Below are 19,569 nucleotides of genomic sequence, written 5' to 3' on the forward strand. Positions count from 1 at the left end.
TTCCCCGCATCCGGGAAGGGCGGGGCGGGCAGCGGCGATTGGGCGAGCGGGGGTGGGCGGGGCGAGCCGCTTTGGCGCCCTTTCCGAGCGGCGGGAAAGCGGGCGAACGGCGGAGCGATGGCGGGCAAGGGCCGCGACTACGCGGAGGAGCGCGGTGAGGGAGGCCCGGAGGGAGGGAGGGCCGGAGGGAGGTAGGGCGGGCGGGCGACGGACGCGGCGTGGCTGACCGCTTCTCTCTCCCCCCCTTTCCCCGCAGAGAGGGCCCAGGCGTTCCTGGAGGGCTTCCGGCGGCAGGGCGGCCCGGGCAAGGTCTTCCCCTACCGGGAGCAGCTGGTGAGCGACGGGCAGTGCGGGGGGGTTGGGGGAGCCGGGGCCTCCGTCCGCGCCCCCCTCACGTCGCCCTTTCCTCCCCCGGGCCGGGTCCCCGCAGGAGCGGCTGGCGCACCGCGAGCAGACGGCCCTCTACGTAGACCTGGACGACGTGGCCGAGGAGGACCCGGCGCTGCTGGACGCCGCCTGCGAGAACGCCAAGCGCTACCAGCGCATCTTCGCCGACGCCGTCTGGGAGCTCCTGCCGCGTTTCCGCCGCCGCCAGGTCAGCGCCAGGGGAGCGAGGGGAGGGGAGGGGTCCGGCCTCGATGGCGCCGCGACCGCCCCCCGCTCAACCCCTCCCCCCCTTTCCGCAGGTGGCGCCGCGGGACGGGCTGGACGTCTACCTGGAGCACCGGCTGCTGATGGAGGGCCGGGCGCGGGAGGACCCGGGGCAGGCCCGCGACCCGCAGAACCGCTTCCCTGCGGAGCTGTTGCGCCGGTTGTGAGTGGTGGCCGCTTCTCCGGGAGGGAGGGGCAGGTTGGACGGGGCACTCCTACAAAGGAGGGGTGTGCGGGGGTCTTTCTGCCCGGAGCCAGCCACAGCTGCCCCCTGGTGCTGTGCTTGGTCCCGCAGCGAGCTGTACTTCAAGGCACCCTCGAGCGCCAAGCCTCGGGTGATCCGGGAGGTGAAGGCGGAGGCCATCGGGAAGCTGGTGACGGTCCGGGGCATCGTCACCCGAGTCTCTGAAGTGAAGCCCCGCATGGTGGTGGCCACCTACAGCTGCGACCAGTGCGGTGCGGAGACCTACCAACCGGTGAGTAGGAGGCCTGTGGGATCCCCCGGGGTTCCCTCTGCCTGGCCCTCCTCCTATCTCTTTGCGCTCCCCCCCCCAGATCCAGTCCTCCAGCTTCATGCCTCTGCTGATGTGCCCTAGTCGCGAGTGCCAGACCAACCGAGCTGGCGGCCGCCTCTACCTGCAGAGCAGAGGGTCCAAGTTCATCAAATATCAGGAGCTGAAAATACAGGAGCATGTGAGTTTGGAGAGGTTTGATAATCGGGTATCTGGTCGGGTGGTTTTCTGGGCTGCTCCTGTCTTGGCTTTTGACTTACTGCGATGGCAACGGAAAAGGTAAGTATGGCCACCATGATAAATCAACACCTTGTTCTTGTAAACCTTATCTGTCTTTCAGTTTCCCTTCATTGTCCAAAATATTTTTATAGGCCACAACTTTCTTGTGGTTAATTAAATTTGGGTAAGCAAATACTTCCATTGTTGAAAGCCATCCAGGTAATTTAATATAGATTTTCACTTTTACTTTTTCCCATAGAAGTGCACTTTTTATAAAATGGTTTTGAAAGTGTCCATGTATTTTATTCTTCCCATACCACAGAAAGGCATGCCATCCAAGTTGTAGGTCATGCCTGCTCTAGGGGGCCTTACGTTTTTTGTGGGGTTGCCTTTATTGCTTACAGAGTGACCAGGTGCCAGTGGGGAACTTGCCGCGCTCCATCAGTGTCAGTGTGCAAGGCGAGAACACGCGTCTTGTGCAGCCAGGCGACCACGTCAGCATCACCGGCATCTTCCTTCCTCTGCGGCAGACGGGCTTCCGGCAGCTCTTGCAGGTGGGGAGTTCGGGTGGGGCCTGAGGCCGGGGCGGGGCATGGGGTCCAGGCTCTGAGCGAGCTGAGTGTGTGGCTTGCTGTGCTGCAGGGCCTTCTCTCCGACACGTACCTGGAGGCCCACCACCTAATTTGCATGAGCAAGAGTGAGCAGGAGTTGGAAGAAGCAGAACTCACTGAAGAAGAATTGCGCCAGATTACAGGTAGGGACGTTTCCTTTCTTTCTTTTTTGTTTCTGCTCCTCCTGAGAAGAAAAGAAGAAAACCTTTTTTTCCCCTCTAAAGAAAGAAGTTGTGTGGCTGTCCCGCCTGTAGTTCAAACCATACGAAGTGATTTGATGATGGCTTTTTTGTATACTTGTTAGTTGTATATTCTTCCTTCTGGGACGACGCACACACACACACTTTTCTGTCACAGTATCAACTAACCTGGTGAGATTGGTTGGGCTGAGAGAGCCCGATTGGCCCACGGTCACCCCACTAGCTGCTGTGGCTGACAGTGGACTTGAACCCAGCTCTCCCTGGTCATCGCCTAACAGCCAGCCTGGCCCAATATCCAGCCGTGCTGCCACAGCGCCTAAGGGAACTTTGTTCCTCTTTGACCTGCGTTTTGTCTCCTGGACTCCCCTCTTGTCTGCTTGGCCGTACGGGTAGTCCTCGGCTTATGACCACAACTGAGCCCAAAATTTCTGTTGCTGTTAAGTGAGTTTTACCCCATTCTACAAGCTTTTTTGCCACAGTTGTTAAGTGAATCACTGTCATTAAGTTAGCAAAACAGTTGTTAAATAAATCTGGCTTCCCTATTGACTTCGCTGGTCAGAAAGTGGCAAAAGGGGATTGTGCGACCCCAGGGATGCTGCCACAGCCGTGTCCCTTTTTGCGGTGGCGTTGTAACTTTGAATGGTTGTAAACCGAGCACTACCTGTATGGTGAAAGCCGGACTTTAAAAGTTGCTCAGAGGGCAGGCCGTGCATTTGGTGGCTGGGGGCCTGTCCATTGACCTTGCGCGAGTCGCACTGCTAGAAATAGTCCTGGTCACATCCTGAAGACTTTCGGCCCCTCCCTAGGACCAGGAATGTGTTTAACAGCTTCTGGGGTGTTTGCCTTCCCGGGCTGGAGGCTGGACCCTCATTGCTTCTGCTGAGCTGTTTGCAAGGCTGTTTGCAAAGATGTTGCGACTTTGGAAAAACTTCAGAAAAGAGCAACTAAGATGATCAAAGGCCTGGAGACTAAAACATATGAACAGCTGCAGGATTTGGGTTTGGCTAGTCTGGAAAAAAGAAATAGGGGTGATGTGAGAGCAGTGTTCCAGCATTTGAGGCGCTGTCATAACAAAGAGGACATTCTCCAAAACACATGAAGGCAGGACAAGAAGCAACAGGTGGAAATTAATCGAGGAGAGAAGCAACCTAGAACTAAGGAGACATTTCCTGATAGAACAATTAACCAATGGAACAGTTTGCCTTCAGAAATCGTGGGCTCTCCATCACTGGAGGTCTTCAAGAAGAGACTGGACAGCCACTTGTCTGAGATGGTCTAGGCTCTCCTGCTTCAGCAGGGGGCTGGACTAGAAGACCTCCAAGGTCCCTTCCAGCTCTATTCTAAGGCCGATCCTCTAGAACAGTGGTTCTCCACCTGTGGGTCAGGACCCCATTTGGGGTCGAACAACCATTTCACGGAGGTCGCCAAACAACGCAGTCCACCATTTTTTTCCCCTTCTCCTTAGCTGTGCTACTCCCTTTTATTCTATTGGCTTTTGAAAGCCAATAGAATAGACTCTCTTAAATAGAGTCTAATTCTATTGGCTTTCAAAAGCCAATAGGAATTGTCCAGGCTGTCTCTGCCCTGCTGAGCCCACCAATAGGCCCATTCTGCAAACGGTGCTGCACCAGTTGAGTAGTCCTCGACTTACGATTGGTTGAATAATCCTCGACTTACAACCGGTTGGGGGTCACGGCATTAAAAAGATTGAGAACCACTGCTCTAGAAGAGGAATAAGCTGTCCGTCTGCTTTCTGCGTCAATGGCCACGTGCACGGCCACTCAACGGCCTTCTTCTTCTTGCAGAGGAGGATTTTTATGACAAGCTGGCCGGCTCCATCGCCCCCGAGATCTACGGCCACGAGGACGTGAAAAAGGCCCTGCTGCTGCTGCTGGTGGGCGGCGTGGACCAGAATCCAAGGGGCATGAAGATCCGGGGTAGGTTCTGTGCCTGGGAAGCCCATCCTGCTTCACCGCCCTCGGGCATCTTCCCTCTCTTCCCCACCCTTGGTGACCTTTAGCTTTGCCAGCAGCGTTCCCAAAAAGTGATGGGGGAGGGGCGTCCCCCCTTTTTTTAACCCGTGATCCTGTCAGGGCTCGGGTTTAAGAGCAGGGTCCCTCTGTTCTATCCCTAGGGAACATCAACATTTGCCTCATGGGGGATCCCGGTGTGGCCAAGTCCCAGCTGCTGTCTTACATCACCCGCCTTGCACCACGCAGTGAGTCTCTCATGAGAAGGGGACCTGCTGGCTGATGCCAGGTTTTGCAGAGCTGATCGGCTGGCAGCTGCAGCCCCTGAGTGGCTGCCTACTAGTCACAGGCGGATATCAAGAGCCGCTTAGCTTCTGCCGGGGAAGAAGAGCTATTCTTGGGGATCGGGGACTATTCTTGGGGATCGGGGAAATTCTGAAGAAAAATAAACCTGGGTCATCAAGTGCGCTTGTATATCCGGGATCCAGGTGCCTCCAGTGATCAGCCGGGGCCCTTTGGAAGTCCCTGGGGGAGGGGTGCCTAAAACAAAGCAACTTCGCCCAGCATCGTTGCTAGAGCAGGAGAGGGAGGAATTGTGGAAATCTCCTCTCTGCCCCATCCCTGCAGGTCAGTATACCACAGGCCGAGGCTCCTCCGGGGTGGGGCTGACCGCTGCTGTTCTCCGTGACCCACTGACGGGGGAGCTGACCCTGGAAGGCGGAGCCCTGGTGTTGGCCGACCAGGGGGTCTGCTGCATCGACGAGTTTGATAAGATGCTGGAGTCGGACCGCACCTCTATCCACGAAGTGATGGAGCAGCAAACCCTTTCCATCGCCAAGGCAGGCATCCTGACCACGCTGAACGCCCGCTGTGCCATCCTGGCAGCTGCCAACCCTGCCTACGGGCGGTATAACCCCAAACGCAGCTTGGAGCAGAATATCCAGTTGCCTGCAGCGCTGCTCTCTCGCTTCGACTTGCTTTGGCTGATCCAGGACAGGCCTGACCGGGACAACGACCTGCGGTGAGAGAAAGGAGGGAGTCGCTAAACTCTCTGGCAACCCTTCCCCCCTCCATCCCTCTGCTTTGCTAAGGAGGGTTGTGTTTTCCACAGTTTGGCCCAGCACATCACTTACGTACACCAGCACAGCCGGCAGCCGCCTTGCCAATTCCAGCCACTCGACATGGGCCTGATGAGGTGAGCAGGGGGGGAAGTCTTGCTTTCCAGGTGGCCCCAGAGGCTCTTGTGGCCAGATGACTTTGGGGGTGGAGACCATGATGGTGAACTGCCTGCCTGCCTGCCTGGCATTCCCCAGGTCAGGTTCGTTCCCCTTGGTCCCTCCACAGGCGATATATCGCCACCTGCAAGCAAAAGCAGCCAGCGGTGCCCGAGGCTCTGGCCGATTACATCACGGCGGCCTACGTGGAGATGCGGAAGGAGGCCCGGGCCAACAAGGACACCACCTACACCTCCGCCCGCACCTTACTGGGCATCCTGCGCCTGGCCACTGCCCTGGTGAGCAAAGTGGGGAGGAAAAGAGGTCAGGGTGTGTGGGAATGATGTGGATAGACCGGGTCTCAGAGAGGCTAAAACGGGGGGGGGGAGGCTACAGAAAGCAGATTCTGGGGTGGAGGGGAGCTGCACCCTCTGCTGGGAAAAACAGTGATCCCAAGAATCTGATGCAAAGGGTCTTTCCCCACCAGAGTACACAATCCGATACTGTGTGCGGATAGTTTTGGCTAAACCCGACAGTGTATTATGGATGTTGTAGTTCAAATATATTTGAAAGGCATCAGGTTTCTACTTCTGTTTCAAGTGAATTCTCATTGGCTGCTAAGTGGATTCTGTTGACGTTCAGGTTTCAACTTTTCATGCTTTTATTCTTGGGGGGGGGGGGTTGTGGCCTTTGAGGATTGTGCGAAGTCTGAGCTTTTCCATAAAGCCTGAAGCCATTTAAGTGATTGCTTTGCACCCAAAGGCCCACCGCAAAGAGGATTTGCTTCCTTTCACTTCCTTTTGTGGTTGGGCTTGTGTGTACAGGTAATCCCCTAGTTAGGTGATGAGCGCCCCCTAGTGCTTATGAGCAAGTCCAGAGATTACAACGGTTGCCTCACCACAGCAATCGTTCGCCCTTATGAGAGACCGCAGTGGCACTGCAACATTCACCCTGGTTATTCCCTTCCTCCCCACCCCCACCCTGGGTCTCCCTAGGCACTACTAGGCCTTCAATACTCGCCCTGCAAAGATCGAGATCCTTCGATTTTTTTGGGCGGCGTTCACAGAGAATGGAGACCTAAAGTAACGCAAGATCACATGAGATCAGTGGGCCGTGATATCATGGTACTTTAGGCCTCTGTTCTCTGCAACAGAGAATGGAACTGAAGCCGAGGGACACTTCCACATGCCTCCAGAAGTGGGATCAGGACATTGGAGGCCTTTTCTAGGCCACTGCCGCTCCGATCTGAGGCCAGGGGGACGCTTCTGCGCCCCTCCAGCAGCCTGTTCCTGGGTGGCAGCAGTCTGGAAAAGGCCTCTGACACCCTGATCCAAGCTCCATCTTTTCTTTCCAGCATGCAGTATCTTAGTGGGTTGGGGGAGGCCTTGGGGCCTGTTCTATCACTAGGCACTCCGTGGCTTTCTCCACCCTGAGATACCTCATGTTCACTTAATGAGCTGCATGCACCTTAACGAGCATGGGAGCCGTAGGAGATTATTTGAGGTACGAGAGGACTACCTGTACTTGGGAGTGCCGCCAGTGCAGCAAAGGGTGCATGGAACGTTTTCCTTTCCTGCCTAAATGCTGTTTCAATTTAGCCTTGTATATTTAAACTTATACAGAAGTAGCCATGCCTTTTAGCTTCATTGAGTCAATTCTTTACATTTACAAAATATTTTATCTTTGCTACGTCAAACTAGGACCAAAATCCAGAGAACGTTCCATGAACTGTTTGTGTCCATGGAAGATACGAGTGAAGTCAGTGGCTGGCACTCCTTGTTCTGCAATCGCTGGCTCAGCAACCAGTCGAGACCGCACTGAATGAGGACTACTTATTGTGGTTGTGGCCGTCGCAGCATTCTCGCTGCCACGTGATCACGACTCGGGTGCTTGGCAGCTAGCTTGAAATCACAATGTCACAACACTCCGCAGTTGTGTCCCTGTGATCTCCACTGCCGGCTTCTGACTAGCAAAGACAAAGGGGAAGCCAGCAGGTCACAAATAGGGATCCCTGACGCCACCCTTAAGGACCGCTTGGGATCTGTCCATCAGTGGCAAGTGGAACTGGCAGCCCTGCCATCATAGCCAGCACGGTCGTGTGACGTCCCCGCTTTATGACCCGGCCACTGATTGATGGAGATCCTGATCCCCAATTAAAGCCGTTGCTGAGAACCTCCTGTGTTGAGTTCCAAACAGAATGGAAACTCTTGCCAATGGTTCCTCTCCTTGGCTACTTGCCAATGGTTCCTCTCCTTGGCTACTTCCCCAGTGTGACCCACCATAACCCAGTTTGCTCTAATAAGCTTGGCCTTACCTAGAACCCGTCCATTAACATTGATCCTCTGTGTCAACTTGCTTATAATGAGATAGAAATTGCAGGTTCCTAACCATGTTTCAGAACTGTTTATTTTACTTATTTTAATCAAATTTAGATATTACCCATCTACCCATCAGAGGGGGTCTGGCTTCACAAATAAAAGCCTAAAAAATATAAAAATACAATACGTACCAAGTAAAATGAGCCAAGTAAAAATACAAGTAAAATGAATAAAAAGTTAAAAGGCACAGCGGGAGCGCCTTCAGGGTGCGAGCCACTTCCAGGGCTGCGTGCCCCTCTTCCTGCCCCACCTGAGTTGGCAGAGCCACGTCTTCCCAAAGGGCAGGAGGGTGGGGGTCACCTCAACTCTGGGGCAAAGGCAGAGAAGGATCTCTCCATGGACCCTGCCAGTTTGCAATCCTTTCACCGAAGGGGCCCGTGACACGCCTGACTGGCGGGGTGGATTGATGTGATGGGGATAAGATGGTTCTTCAGGTAAACTGGCCACCTGCCACGCAGGACTTTGAAGGACATAGCCAACACCTTGATTTGGACCTGGGAGGAGACCAGCATCCAATGCGGCCAACATAGCAAAAGGCGCCATTTTTAGGACGCCCCAGATTGTTTGCGTGGCTGATTGTGCACCAGTTGTAGCTCGTGGATGCGCCTCAAGGGTAGCGCACGTCGCAGCAGTTCACAATGAATTGGGGCTTCCCGATCCAGATAAGGGGTGTTGAGCCAAGGCCCTCCTACCTGCAACTGCTGTCAGTTGCTCGAGCAGGACTCAAGTGCAAGGGGACCCTCGGATTACTTACTGAGACAGTGTGGGGTATCCCAAGACTAAAGATGATAAACCCCCAGATACAGAGGAGCCCCCCACCCCCATGACCGCTCTTGCCTCGGCATGGTTCAGCTGCTGTCAGTGTGTTGCAGTACGCCTAGCGATGGGCTGAAATAAACTAATCCCATCGTGGGACAATGACCAGAGATTTATCTGAGCCCTTAGAGCCGTCTTGGAGGAATTGGGCTCCAATTGACAGCGTTCCCGTTCCTTCCCTTGCTTAGGCCCGGCTGAGGCGTGTGGAGATGGTTGAGAAGGAAGATGTCAATGAAGCAATGCGCCTGATGGAGATGTCTAAAGATTCCCTTTTGGTGGACAGGGGACAGCCCAGTCGGTGAGGAGGGGGGTGCTTTGCCCTCTAAAATCCCTGGCCATTGCTGGCCATTTGCTGCTTGGGGAAGAAGGGAGACTCAAGAGAACTCATTTCTTTCCCCTTCCACAGGATGCAACGTCCCTCCGAATTGATTTTTGCAGCCATCCGAGAACTGGTTCCTCCCGGGGGAGCTCACTCCGTCCAGCTGACGGAGGCTGAGCAGCACTGCGTGTCGAAGGGCTTCACCCCCACCCAGTTCCAGGCTGCTCTTAGCGAATACGAGGAACTCAACATCTGGCAGGTGAACCAGAAAAAGACCCGTCTCACTTTCATTTGATCAGTGATGGTGGCTCTTCTTAGATTGAAGCAATTATTCTCAATAAACATTTTAATGGGTATTATTTTCAATAAATCAACTGTATTTTGGATGGTATCTTTTTTAAGTGGTAGCCTAGGGAAGAAAGCTGTTGGGTATGCTTGGGGTGACAAGGGCTAAACCAGTAACTGCACCGTGTTGTAAATACTGTGGAGTCTGAAGTTGGGGTCCTGGAAAAAATCCCCGGGGGAGGGTGGGAGAACAAAGAGCAACGCAAAAACTGAAACAGACCCGGTGGAGAAATGGCACACCGAGCGAGGCTTGCTTAGGCCAGCAACAACCGCCAAGGAAATAGGATTGCTGCAGAAAAGGCTGCTGGGCCTTGATAGTGCATCTCAGCGGCCATGTGGTGCAGAGAACATGCCAACCTCTCTTAAGGGAAGGAGCCCGGGTCACCCAGTGGTTAGAATGCAGTGTTGCAGGCTGACTGCCGACTGCCTGGAGTTTGATCCTGACCGGCTCAAGGTTTATTCAGCCCTCCATCTTTCCGAGGTCGGTAAAATGACCAGTTGTTGAGGCTATAGGCTGAATCTGTAAACCCCTTTGAGAGGGCTGTAAAGCACCGAAGCAGTGTTAAGTCTAAGCGCTATTGCTATACTACAGACGTGTCAAACACAAGGCCCACAGGCCAGAAGCAGCCCACGAAGTGGTTTCATGTGGCCCACGAAGCCATCCTGGAAACAGTGAGGAGCCAGGCTCTGCTGCATTGGCCCCGCCCCTTGGGTGCATGCGAAGGGCGACACTTCCCCAGCTGCCTTTCTTGCCTGTTTTTCTCCCTCATCTATATTTTTCCCACCCTTTTGTACTTGGAGAGGGAAGGTCTGAGGGAAGTCCTGCCCTGCTGCCCTTTCACCATGCCCTTGCCCCCTCCTCCTGGCCTATCCTGGGGTCTCCCATCCTATTGCGAAGGAAGCTTTGGATACAAAGCCGGGTCTCCTCCCGTGGAGAGGGAATGGGCATCCCTCTGATTTCGTCCTCACACCCATCATGAGCAATCTGGCTAAGGAGAGCAAGCACATCAGCAGCAGCCTTGAGGAGGAAGTGCAGCTGGGCACCCCCTTGGGAAGTGGGGCTGGGCTTGGTGCCAAGGGTGCTCGAGGGCCAGTCTGGGCGTTTGACCTCTGCTGCCCAGGGCTCCGGGCAACCCATGCCACCATTCAGCTCCCCCCACATGGCTTGAGAGGAACAGTGAGGCTCCTCCAGTGGACCATGCCTTGGCATTTGCCCTGGTCCCACCCCCTTCTGCCAGAGATCCTCAGATCTGTCCCATTCCTGTCCAGGCACCCTTGATGTGAATGATGTAGAGCTGGCCATGCCCACCCAGTAGGCTGCACTCACCCTGGCCACGCACACGCACACACACACCAAGGGAAACTGCAATGCTGATGCAATGCTCAATGAAATTGAGTTTGACACCCCTGCTATACTAGTACATCTGACACCCACGAAGTAGATTTGGTACCAAATCTAGGCATGCAAGAGTTTATACTTTTTATACATGAACTTTATAGAGTAAAAAGAACCTTTTTTGTGACAGAAGTAGACAAGTTTCCCTCCCCAAGTCTTTCTGAAGGGAGACAATGCTTTCAAGTTAAATACAGTGAAATTATTGAATTGGAAAGGATTCAAAGCCAATCATCTATGGAGATTCTCAGTCATCCAGATCATAGTTATCCCAAAGATGCTTTTTCATGAGGCAACTGGACTTTCTTATCTTTCTTCAAAGATGTTTTGCTTCTCATCTAAGAAGCAAGAAGGATGCAAATGACCAGCTGACTGAAAGGAGTATAAATCTTTCCATTCCCCACCATCCAATCAGAGCTGAAGAAGTTTCTTGGATGAGGCGTGAAACGCCTTCAAATAACAGTCCAGTTGCCTTCTGAAAAAGCATCTCAGGGATTCAAAGCCCATCCTGCCCCAGCGCACATTGCCAGGTACCTGTGCAGACTCCACTGAGGGCATCCAATGAAGGGAAAGCACGCATGCATGCATACACACACACACACACACTCGAGCAATTAGTTCCACTCTTGCACGTAGGAAGATTTTTCTAATATTTAATTGGAAACTACCACAAAGAGAACACAACTCCTTCCACTTTTACATAAGGGCCAGTTTTTAATCCATTGATCATCGCTGCCTCTGAAGCTCCTCCAGCTTCTGATTCCTACTGTTTGGTGGCCTGACTGCAGCCCAGCAGACTACAACAAACATTTCCTGCAGTTTGGAAGTCACACTAAATTTTATGCAACCTAAACTTGCCTTTTTTACAACGCTTTCATAGTGCTGTCTGATTCAGCTTGCTGATGAATTACCCAAAGTTCACAACCACCCCTGAGTACCATTTCCAAACTGCCTCTCATTCTGTTCTTGTTCATTGGTTTCTTCCTCACTGTTAAACTGCACTGGGCACGTAGGTGGGATACAAAAGGTGCAAGCCAGAGCATCCTGCTCAAAACTATTCCCGGTTGTGCTTTGGGGGGAGGGGGAGGAAGGGACATACTGGGCTTGATGGGCCTTTTAACGGGAAGAAATAACCCTGGTGATCCTGGAGCACTCCTACGCACATCTCATTCAGCACAATCGCTTTATTATAGGGAACACCAAATCTTAGAAGAAGAGTCCTCGCATGCGGCGCCCGATGCTCTGGCGGTCGTAGAGGATGTTGAACTTGTTCACAAACTGGTTCATGGTGTTGCAGGTCTTGGTGATGGTGCCCAGATAAGTCATGAGGCCGACATCATTGCATTGCTGGGCAGGAGACAAAATAGGCATCAGAAAGCAGGGAGAGGTCAGGGCATGTGCTGCTCACAGTCCTGAAACTCCTGTGAGGGGATTTTGGTGCCATCTGTTGTAGGAAAACTTGGGAATCCTTCTTGCCTCCCTCCTGCGTTCCCTTGGCTGGCTGCCAGAGTTCTGCTTCTCCCCCACGTTCCAGTGTGTGCCTGCCTTGAGCACAGCTGCTTTTCTGTGTGGAGAAGAGCCCCCTCTTCCCCCGCAACAACTCCATTCTGCATTTAGTCTGCTGTAAGGTACAGCTCTTCCCCTCTCCCGAGAACTCACATCATAAAAATCTGTCTTGAATTTGTCAGTGCTCAATACAGGTAGGCAGTGGCAAAGGGCGTAGGCTTCTCGCAAGATCTCATGGTTGAACGGTACCTCACCTGCACGGAGAGGAAATGCATTGGGAGATCAACACTGCCCTCTCGAGAGCTGGGGCATCGTTAGGTTTGCCCGTTGCATTTCTACAGCTCCGTCTCACCTGCTTCGGAAGCTTTAACATATTCCAAAATAAGTTTCACACGGCTGTGAAGCATCTTTATGGCACTATGCTGCGCAATGAGGTGCTCGGCGACTATTAAGGAGAAACAAGGAGAAGTCAGAGCTCTGCTCCCAATAGAGGCCTCGAGGCAGGAAAGGTCCAAAGGGCTGGAGTGCAGTGAAGAATAACAGTTTGTGTCCACCCCAGGATACTAGTGGTAAGTTATACCCCTCCCAGCCAAACTCTGTCCACATTCAGCAATAGCGACAGGAAGCTCATTCCGGCATTCTCAGCACCCTAACCCTCACCTGTGGAGTTTTCCCCACTGCCTGTTGCTGTCATCCGTGCCACATGATCGACTCCGATGCGCTCAGCCTCCTCGGTGGCCAGCGTGTAGGTCAGCTCGGCAAATAACATCGTGGCCTTGAAACAAAGAGAATTGAGAAGAGTTCCAGGCGACGGCACAAAAGCCGACGTAGTCAGGCTGCGCAAGAACGCCCTTGGGGTCCCCCAGCTGGAAAGCAGCTCACGATACATAAGGTGTGAAATGAGGCTTCCCAGAACTCCAGAATGCCAGGAACACAGAAAGGGAAAGTTGCAGCGGGTATTACCTCTCCATTGATGATGTCAATCACAGACTCAAAGACACTGACAGGCAGCTAAGGGAAGAGAGAGTGCACACAGCTTACCATCGGGCTTAACTTGGAGAGGCAGCCGCTGAAGAGTTCCGATGGGCAGGACAGAGGAGAAAGTACTCACGTCCGTGTGCTTGGTCATGGGGTTCAGCTTGAGGAAGAGGGGGCTCTCAATGATCTCACAAACCTGTGTAGAGAAGGGTGCCTCAGGGTCCTGCCCGACACAGAGAGCCAGCGCCAGGTGTTCCCCCCGCCTCCCTCAGACCCGCTCACCTGTTTGTGGACATGGATGTCGGACTGGTCTGGGGGGCCGCCGGTGGTGTACCAGCCCAGGAACTCCAGATCCTTGAACACTTGCTTAACTGCGGGGGAGGGAAATGCAGCTCAGACGGGCCTCCTCCTCCTCCTCCTCCGCCTGCCCACCCACCCAGCCGGCTTACACTGCTCCTCCTTGGTGTAGTAGTACTCTTTGTCGATCACCACGTTCTCCTCCACGGCGTGCGACAGCAGCTCGAAGGAGTTCATCACCTCGATGTTGCGGCCCTCCTGGCAGCCGATCAACGCTCCGATCACTGGAGAAAGTCGGGGCTTCAGGTGGGGGAGCTCCCCCTCCCCCTTCCCGGCCTCCCCCTCCCCCTCGGCTTCACTCCCCCCTCCCGGCCTCCCCCCCCGCTCACCTTGGACGGGGCGGCCCTCCTGCGAGCGCATCCGGATCCAGTGGTCGCTGATGTTGAGGATGACCAGCGGGTGCAGCGCCACCGACACGCTGCCCGTCACGCCCGAGGCCATCACCGCCGGCGCCGCTGGAGGGGAGGGAGTGAAAGAGGGCGCGCAGTCAGGGGGGGAGGTCGCCGCGCTCCCCCCCCGCCCCTCCCCCGCGCCGGATCCCGCCTTACCCGCCGCGTCCACCTCCATGCCAGCCCCGTTGCTGCCGCCGCCGGAAGCCATAGCAGCAGCTGCAGCAGCAGCCGCCGGCGCCGCCATCTTGGCCGCGGAGCTCCCGCCGAGGCTCCGTAGAGAGGCGCGCGCGCGCGCAGGCTAGGGGCGGAGCGAGCGGAAGCGGAAACAGGGGCGGGGTCTGCGGGCGAGGGAGATTCGGGCCGCCCGGCGCGAGTCCCGCCCCTCCCCGGGCGGGGCCTCTTCGCTCCCTCCCGCCCCGGATCTCCTCAGCCGCGCGGGGTGAGACGCGTGTCCCGGAAAGAAGCGGCCGCCGTCCCTGACACGTGTACGCGCGCTCCTCGCGCTTTCCCAGCTTGCGCGCATCTGAGGCACGTGACGGGTCTGTGGGGACCTGCGAACAATTTGGGATGGGCAAAACAAAACAAAAGGAGCCCCAGACGGGCCGGCAGGGAGCGGGCGGCGGAGAAGCCCCAGGGCGGGAAGTGCCGAAGGGGAAGGGGGTTGAAGCCCCGCCCCGCGCCCCCCCAGGCCCCCCCCAAGCCCGGAGCGGGAGGAACAGAATAGAGAATCAGAGCAGAAGCTGGGAGGGACCTTGGAGGTCTTCTAGTCCAGCCCCGCCCCCGCTCGAGCAGGAGGACCCAGGCCGTCTCAGACAGGTGGATGTCCGGCCTCTTCATAGAAACCTCCAGCGTTGGAGCGCCCACCGTTTCTGGAGGCAACTTCTGTTCCCCTGGTTGATTGTCCTCCCTGTCAGGAAGTTTCCCCTTAATTCCAGGTTGCTTCTGTCCTTGATGAGTTCCCAACCGTCGCTTCTCGTCCTTCCCTCTGGTGCTTTGGAGAATAACGTGACCCCCTCCTCTTCCTTGTGGCAGCCCCTCAGATACTGGAATAACTGCTATCATGTCCCCCCTGTTTCTTCTTTCCTTTAGACTGGCCAAACCCAAGTCCCGCAGCCGTTCTTTGTATGTTTTAGTCTCCAGGCCTTGGATCATCTTATGTAGTTGCTCTTCTCTGAACATTTTTCCAAACTCTCAACATCGTTTTTTGTGATATGGTGACCAAAATTGGCTGCCATATTCCAGGTGTGGCCTCACTAGGGTTTTATAAAGCGGCTGCTGCCCAGCGCCCCCTTCCTCCTCCCTCCTCCCCTGGGAGCGAGGCCTGAGGCCTGGGAGGAAGGCTCCCCCGGCCGGGAGCGGGGAGGGCCAGGAAGGGCAGCAGAAACTCCTCACCCTGCAGGAGGAAGTGGGGGTGTTGGGGGGGGCTCCTCCTCCCTGGGGGCGCTTTAGTCCTCTGCTCATCACTGTCCAGACAGCTGTTAAGCGAAGCATCCCGCATCATCGCCTGAGGACCCTCCCTCCCCCCACCCCTGCTGTTCCCAGTGGGGTCGTTACATGAATGTGCAGGTCGTTAAGCAAAGCACAAAGTGCCTGGAGGAGGATTCCCAGGGCCTCCTCCGCCCCATGTGCCACTTCCTGCCCCTGGAGAGCCCCACGGGCCTCCCCACCCTGACCCTGCGTCACCCTTGGAGCACAGAGCAAGGGCCACGGGGCTGCTGCGGCTGCCATAACTCTGGGACTCCCTTTTCAGGGGTCAGTCGTAAGTCCGGGTCTACCTTTAGTCTGCTTTAGTTTGGCCATAAAAGAAACTGATCAGAAGAGTCTCTGCTGGTGCTTCAAGAGGGGAACCGGGAAGGCTGCGCCTGGGCCACAAGCGGCTCGGTCTCTCCGAAGAGCTTCAGACTAATCCCAGGCACAGACTCCAAAACAACCCATCCAACAATGAGGGAAAGGGAAGGAAGGGCAGCTCAGACATAAAACCGGAGAGGCAGGAAGCAAACAGAGGGCCGCTGTAAAAGACTGAGATGCCTGTACACTGACGCTCAAAACTATGAGGAACAAACAGCGAAGAGCCGAAACTTGGTGGGATTAAATGCATGACTGAAACATACTGCTAGAAGGATTCAAATTGTTCAAAAGAAACCTGACTGAACAAAAGAGGAGGTGGAGTAGCATTAAATGTAAGAAATCATTACATCTCTACAGAAATCTACAAAACCAAGGATGAAAGCCTCCTTGAATGCACATGGGTCAGTATAAAGAGAAAAAAGAATGACATCGCCATGGGTATGTCTCACCCAGGCCACCCAACCAAGGAGGGGAAATAGATGAACGTCTTGCTAATCAGTTAGGGTTAAGGTATGTAGTAATGGGGGACTTTAACTACCCTGACATCAACTGGGAGGCAAACTCTGCACCTAGTGGAAGTTCAAACAGATTCCTGACAAATCTAGCAAACAACTTTGTCTCCCAAAATGTAGAGAAGGGAACTAGTGGGTCAGCTGTATTGGACTTATAATTCTTATTAACAGAGATGAAAAGATAGGGAGAGGGTTGAGGTTGTGGGGAAAGTGACCGTGTCATATTCAACATAATGCAGGTGCAAGTAATTGAACAAAATCAAACTAGTGTCTTAGACGTCTAACAAACTGATAGAGTTTAGGAAGGATTCCATAGATGGCAATCCCAAGTGGGGGGGGGGACTCAAGATGCTTGGGAAACTGCAAAATCAGATGATAAAAGTCCAGATTTAACACACTACCACAGAAAAAAAAAGACCCCAGATGAAACCAGCATGGTGGCATAAATAATTCTTTTATAAATAGAGACAAAAAGGGTAAGTATAAAAAATGGAAAGAGGGACCCAAATAAAACAGAATATCAGCAAATAGCCTGAATCAGAAAAGATGGCGTCAGGAATGCTAAGGCTCAGAATGACCTTGCAACAAATGCCAGGAATAACGACAGAATAACAATTGGAAGGAGGTCTTCTAGTCCACCCCCTGCTCAAGGAGGAGACCCTATACCAAATGGTTGTCCAATCTCTTAAAAAAACTCCAGTGATGGAGCATCCATAACTTCTGGAGGGAAGCTGTTCCACTGGTTAATTGTTCTAACTGTCAGGAAGTTTCTCCTTAGTTCTAGGTTGCTTCTCTCCTTGATTAGTTTCCACCCATTGCTTCTTGTCCTGTCAGTCGGCAGAGCGTTAAAAGTTGAGGACCGCTGTTTTAGGGTATTGTTTTTTGGTAGGTTGGATTGTTTTTTCCTTTTGTGCAAAGAATGGGTTAAACAGTTCTGCTTCCTCCCTGCTGCTTGCCACCTTCTTGCCATTTTTTCCCATTAATAGACCAATCATTTCCTTGACCGTTGTCTTGCTTTCTGTATATTGAAAGGAGCTTTTAAAATTATTTTAGACATTTGTTGCAAGTCTTAGATCATTCTGAGCCTTAGTTTTCTTGACTTAATTTTTGCAGGTTCGGGCTAGGTTCTGCCCCTCCTTCTACTTTTTAGACTTGTCCTTTTTGTCCCAGTGGGCCACTTCTTAAGGATGAGCTAGCCAGGTGCTGCAGCTGCCAAAACAGCCAATTAAGTCCTAGGCTGCATCAAAAGGGATAGCATCAAGATCAAGGGTTAGTACCACTTTAGCCGTGGTGAAGTTGTTACAATGCAGTATTGCAGGCTAACTCTGCCCCCTGCCAGGAATTCGATCCTGACCAGCTCAAAGTAATAGTAATAGTAGTAAAGTTGGAAGGGACCTTGGAGGTCATCTAGTCCAACCCCCTGCTCAGGCAGGAAACCCTACACCATTTCGGACAAATGGCTGTCCAGTCTCTTCTTAAAAACTTCCAGTGTTGGAGCATTTACTGCTTCTGGAGGCAGGCTGTTCCACTGATTAATTGTTCTCACTGTCAGGAAGTTTCTCCTTAGTTCTAGGTTGCTTCTCTCCTTGATTAGTTTCCACCCGTTGCTTCTTGTCCTGCCTTCAGGTGCTTTGGAAAATAGCTTAATTCCCTCTTCTTTATGGCAGCCCCTGAGATATTGGAATACTGCTATCATGTCCCCCCTTGTCCTTCTCTTCGTTAAACTAGACATACCCAATTCTAGCAACCGTTCCTTATATGTTTTAGCCTCCAGTCCCCTAATCATCTTTGTTGCTCTTCTCTGTACTCTTTCTAGAGTCTCAACATCTTTTTTACATCGTGGTGACCAAAACTGGATGCAGTATTCCAAGTGTGGCCTTACCAAGGCATTGAAGAGTGGTATTAATACTTCACGTGATCTTGATTCTATCCCTCTGTTAATGCAGCCTAGCACTGTGTTGGCCTTTTTGGCAGCTGCAGCACACTGCTGGCTCATATTTAGGTGATTGTCTACTAGGACTCCGAGGTCCCTCTCACAGTTACTACTATTGAGCATGGTGCCACCTATGCTGTACTTGTGCATTTGGTTTTTCTTGCCTAAATGTAGAACCTTGCTTTTTTCACCATTGAATTTCATTTTGTTAGTTAGTGCCCAGTGTTCAAGTCTGTCCAGATCCTTCTGTATCTGAAGCCTGTCTTCTGGAGTGTTGGCTATTCCTGCCAGCTTGGTGTCATCTGCAAATTTGATGAGTTCCCCATCTATCCCTTCATCCAAATCGTTGATGAAGATGTTGAAGAGTACTGGGCCCAGAACAGAGCCCTGGGGCACCCCACTACACACTTCCCTCCATATAGATGCAGTTCCATTGAGGACCACTCGCTGAGTATGGCCGGTCAGCCAGCTACGGATCCATCTGGTGGTGATTCTGTCTACCCCACATTTTTCTATCTTATCAAGTAGTAGGTTGTGATCTACTTTATCAAATGCCTTACTGAAGTCCAAGTAAATTATGTCCACAGCATTCTTCTGATCCACTAATTTTGTCACTTGGTCAAAGAATGCAATAAGATTTGTCTGGCATGATCTATTTTTGACAAACCCATGTTGGCTTTTAGTAATGACTTTGTTTGCCTCTAGGTGTTCGTTGATTCGTTGTTTGATTATCTTTTCCAGGATCTTCCCAGGTATTGAGGTCAGGCTGATAGGTCTGTAATTTCCTGGATCCATTTTTTTTCCTTTTTTGAGGATGGGAACTACATCAGCTCTTTTCCAGTCCTCTGGTAGTTCCCCTGTGTTCCAGGATCTTTGAAAAATATAGTTCAGTGGCTCCGATATCACATCTGCCAGTTCCTTGAGAACTCTGGGGTGTAATCCATCTGGTCCTGGCGATTTGAACTCATCTAGGCTGGACAGGTGCTCACTAACCATTTTCTTGCCTATCTTAACTTGTGTTTCTATTTTGTTTTTTATGGCACTATTTTTGATAGGTTGGTCTGTTTTTTCCCTTTGTGTAAAGACAGATGCAAAAAATGAGTTAAATAGTTCTGCTTTCTCCCTGTTGCTTGTCACCTTCTTGCCACTTCCACCCACTAATGGACCAATCATTTCCTTCACTTTTTTCTTGTTTTTTACATGTTGAAAGAAGCTTTTTTTATTATTTTGACTTTGGTCGCAAGCCTTAGTTCATTTTGAGCCTTGGCTTTCTTCACTTCATCTTTGCAGGCTCGGGCTATTTGCTGATATTCTGACTTAGTTATGTTCCCCTCTTTCCACTTTCTATACTTGTCCTTTTTATCTTTCAATTTGTCAGAGAGTTCTTTATACAGCCATGCTGGTTTCTTTTGAGA

At 52.7% G+C, this 19,569-nt stretch overlaps 2 protein-coding genes across 2 annotated transcripts; one reads left to right on the forward strand and one right to left on the reverse strand.

The window, feature by feature from the left end:
* The first annotated feature begins 48 nt into the window (after positions 1 to 48).
* MCM7 (minichromosome maintenance complex component 7) lies at positions 49 to 9,274 on the forward strand. The gene is made up of 15 exons (XM_039342456.1): positions 49 to 154; positions 257 to 333; positions 431 to 595; positions 687 to 814; positions 947 to 1,127; positions 1,207 to 1,344; positions 1,787 to 1,936; positions 2,025 to 2,136; positions 3,999 to 4,130; positions 4,328 to 4,411; positions 4,791 to 5,184; positions 5,275 to 5,358; positions 5,508 to 5,676; positions 8,760 to 8,869; positions 8,978 to 9,274. Exons 1-15 carry the CDS (start codon positions 118 to 120, stop codon positions 9,183 to 9,185), a joined length of 2,169 nt encoding a protein of 722 aa, XP_039198390.1. The 5' UTR covers positions 49 to 117; the 3' UTR covers positions 9,186 to 9,274.
* A 1,991-nt stretch (positions 9,275 to 11,265) lies between these two features.
* On the reverse strand, positions 11,266 to 14,179 carry COPS6 (COP9 signalosome subunit 6). Its single transcript, XM_039342459.1, has 10 exons — positions 14,018 to 14,179; positions 13,799 to 13,924; positions 13,562 to 13,693; positions 13,395 to 13,483; positions 13,246 to 13,308; positions 13,098 to 13,145; positions 12,795 to 12,909; positions 12,487 to 12,579; positions 12,288 to 12,388; positions 11,266 to 11,975 (listed from the first exon to the last, which is right to left on the reverse strand). Exons 1-10 carry the CDS (start codon positions 14,103 to 14,105, stop codon positions 11,835 to 11,837), a joined length of 996 nt encoding a protein of 331 aa, XP_039198393.1. The 5' UTR covers positions 14,106 to 14,179; the 3' UTR covers positions 11,266 to 11,834.
* Between the last annotated feature and the right edge of the window lie 5,390 nt (positions 14,180 to 19,569).

The sequence above is a fragment of the Crotalus tigris genome, unplaced genomic scaffold (genome assembly GCF_016545835.1).
Source record: "Crotalus tigris isolate CLP2741 ecotype Arizona unplaced genomic scaffold, ASM1654583v1 scf7180000017791.1120302, whole genome shotgun sequence".
Taxonomy (NCBI): domain Eukaryota; kingdom Metazoa; phylum Chordata; class Lepidosauria; order Squamata; family Viperidae; genus Crotalus; species Crotalus tigris.

Bases quoted from the DNA above. Each gene is read 5' to 3' on its own strand.
- MCM7 (XM_039342456.1), top strand. From the start codon at position 118: ATGGCGGGCAAGGGCCGCGACTACGCGGAGGAGCGCG. The intron at 334-430 runs GTGAGCGACGGG...GGGTCCCCGCAG, and splicing joins TCCCCTACCGGGAGCAGCTG to GAGCGGCTGGCGCACCGCGA. The intron at 8,870-8,977 runs GTGAGGAGGGGG...CCCCTTCCACAG, and splicing joins GACAGGGGACAGCCCAGTCG to GATGCAACGTCCCTCCGAAT.
- COPS6 (XM_039342459.1), bottom strand. From the start codon at position 14,105: ATGGCGGCGCCGGCGGCTGCTGCTGCAGCTGCTGCTATGGCTTCCGGC. The intron at 13,309-13,394 runs GTGAGCGGGTCT...TTCTCTACACAG, and splicing joins ACATCCATGTCCACAAACAG to GTTTGTGAGATCATTGAGAG. The intron at 12,910-13,097 runs GTAATACCCGCT...CTTTGTTTCAAG, and splicing joins TTGACATCATCAATGGAGAG to GCCACGATGTTATTTGCCGA.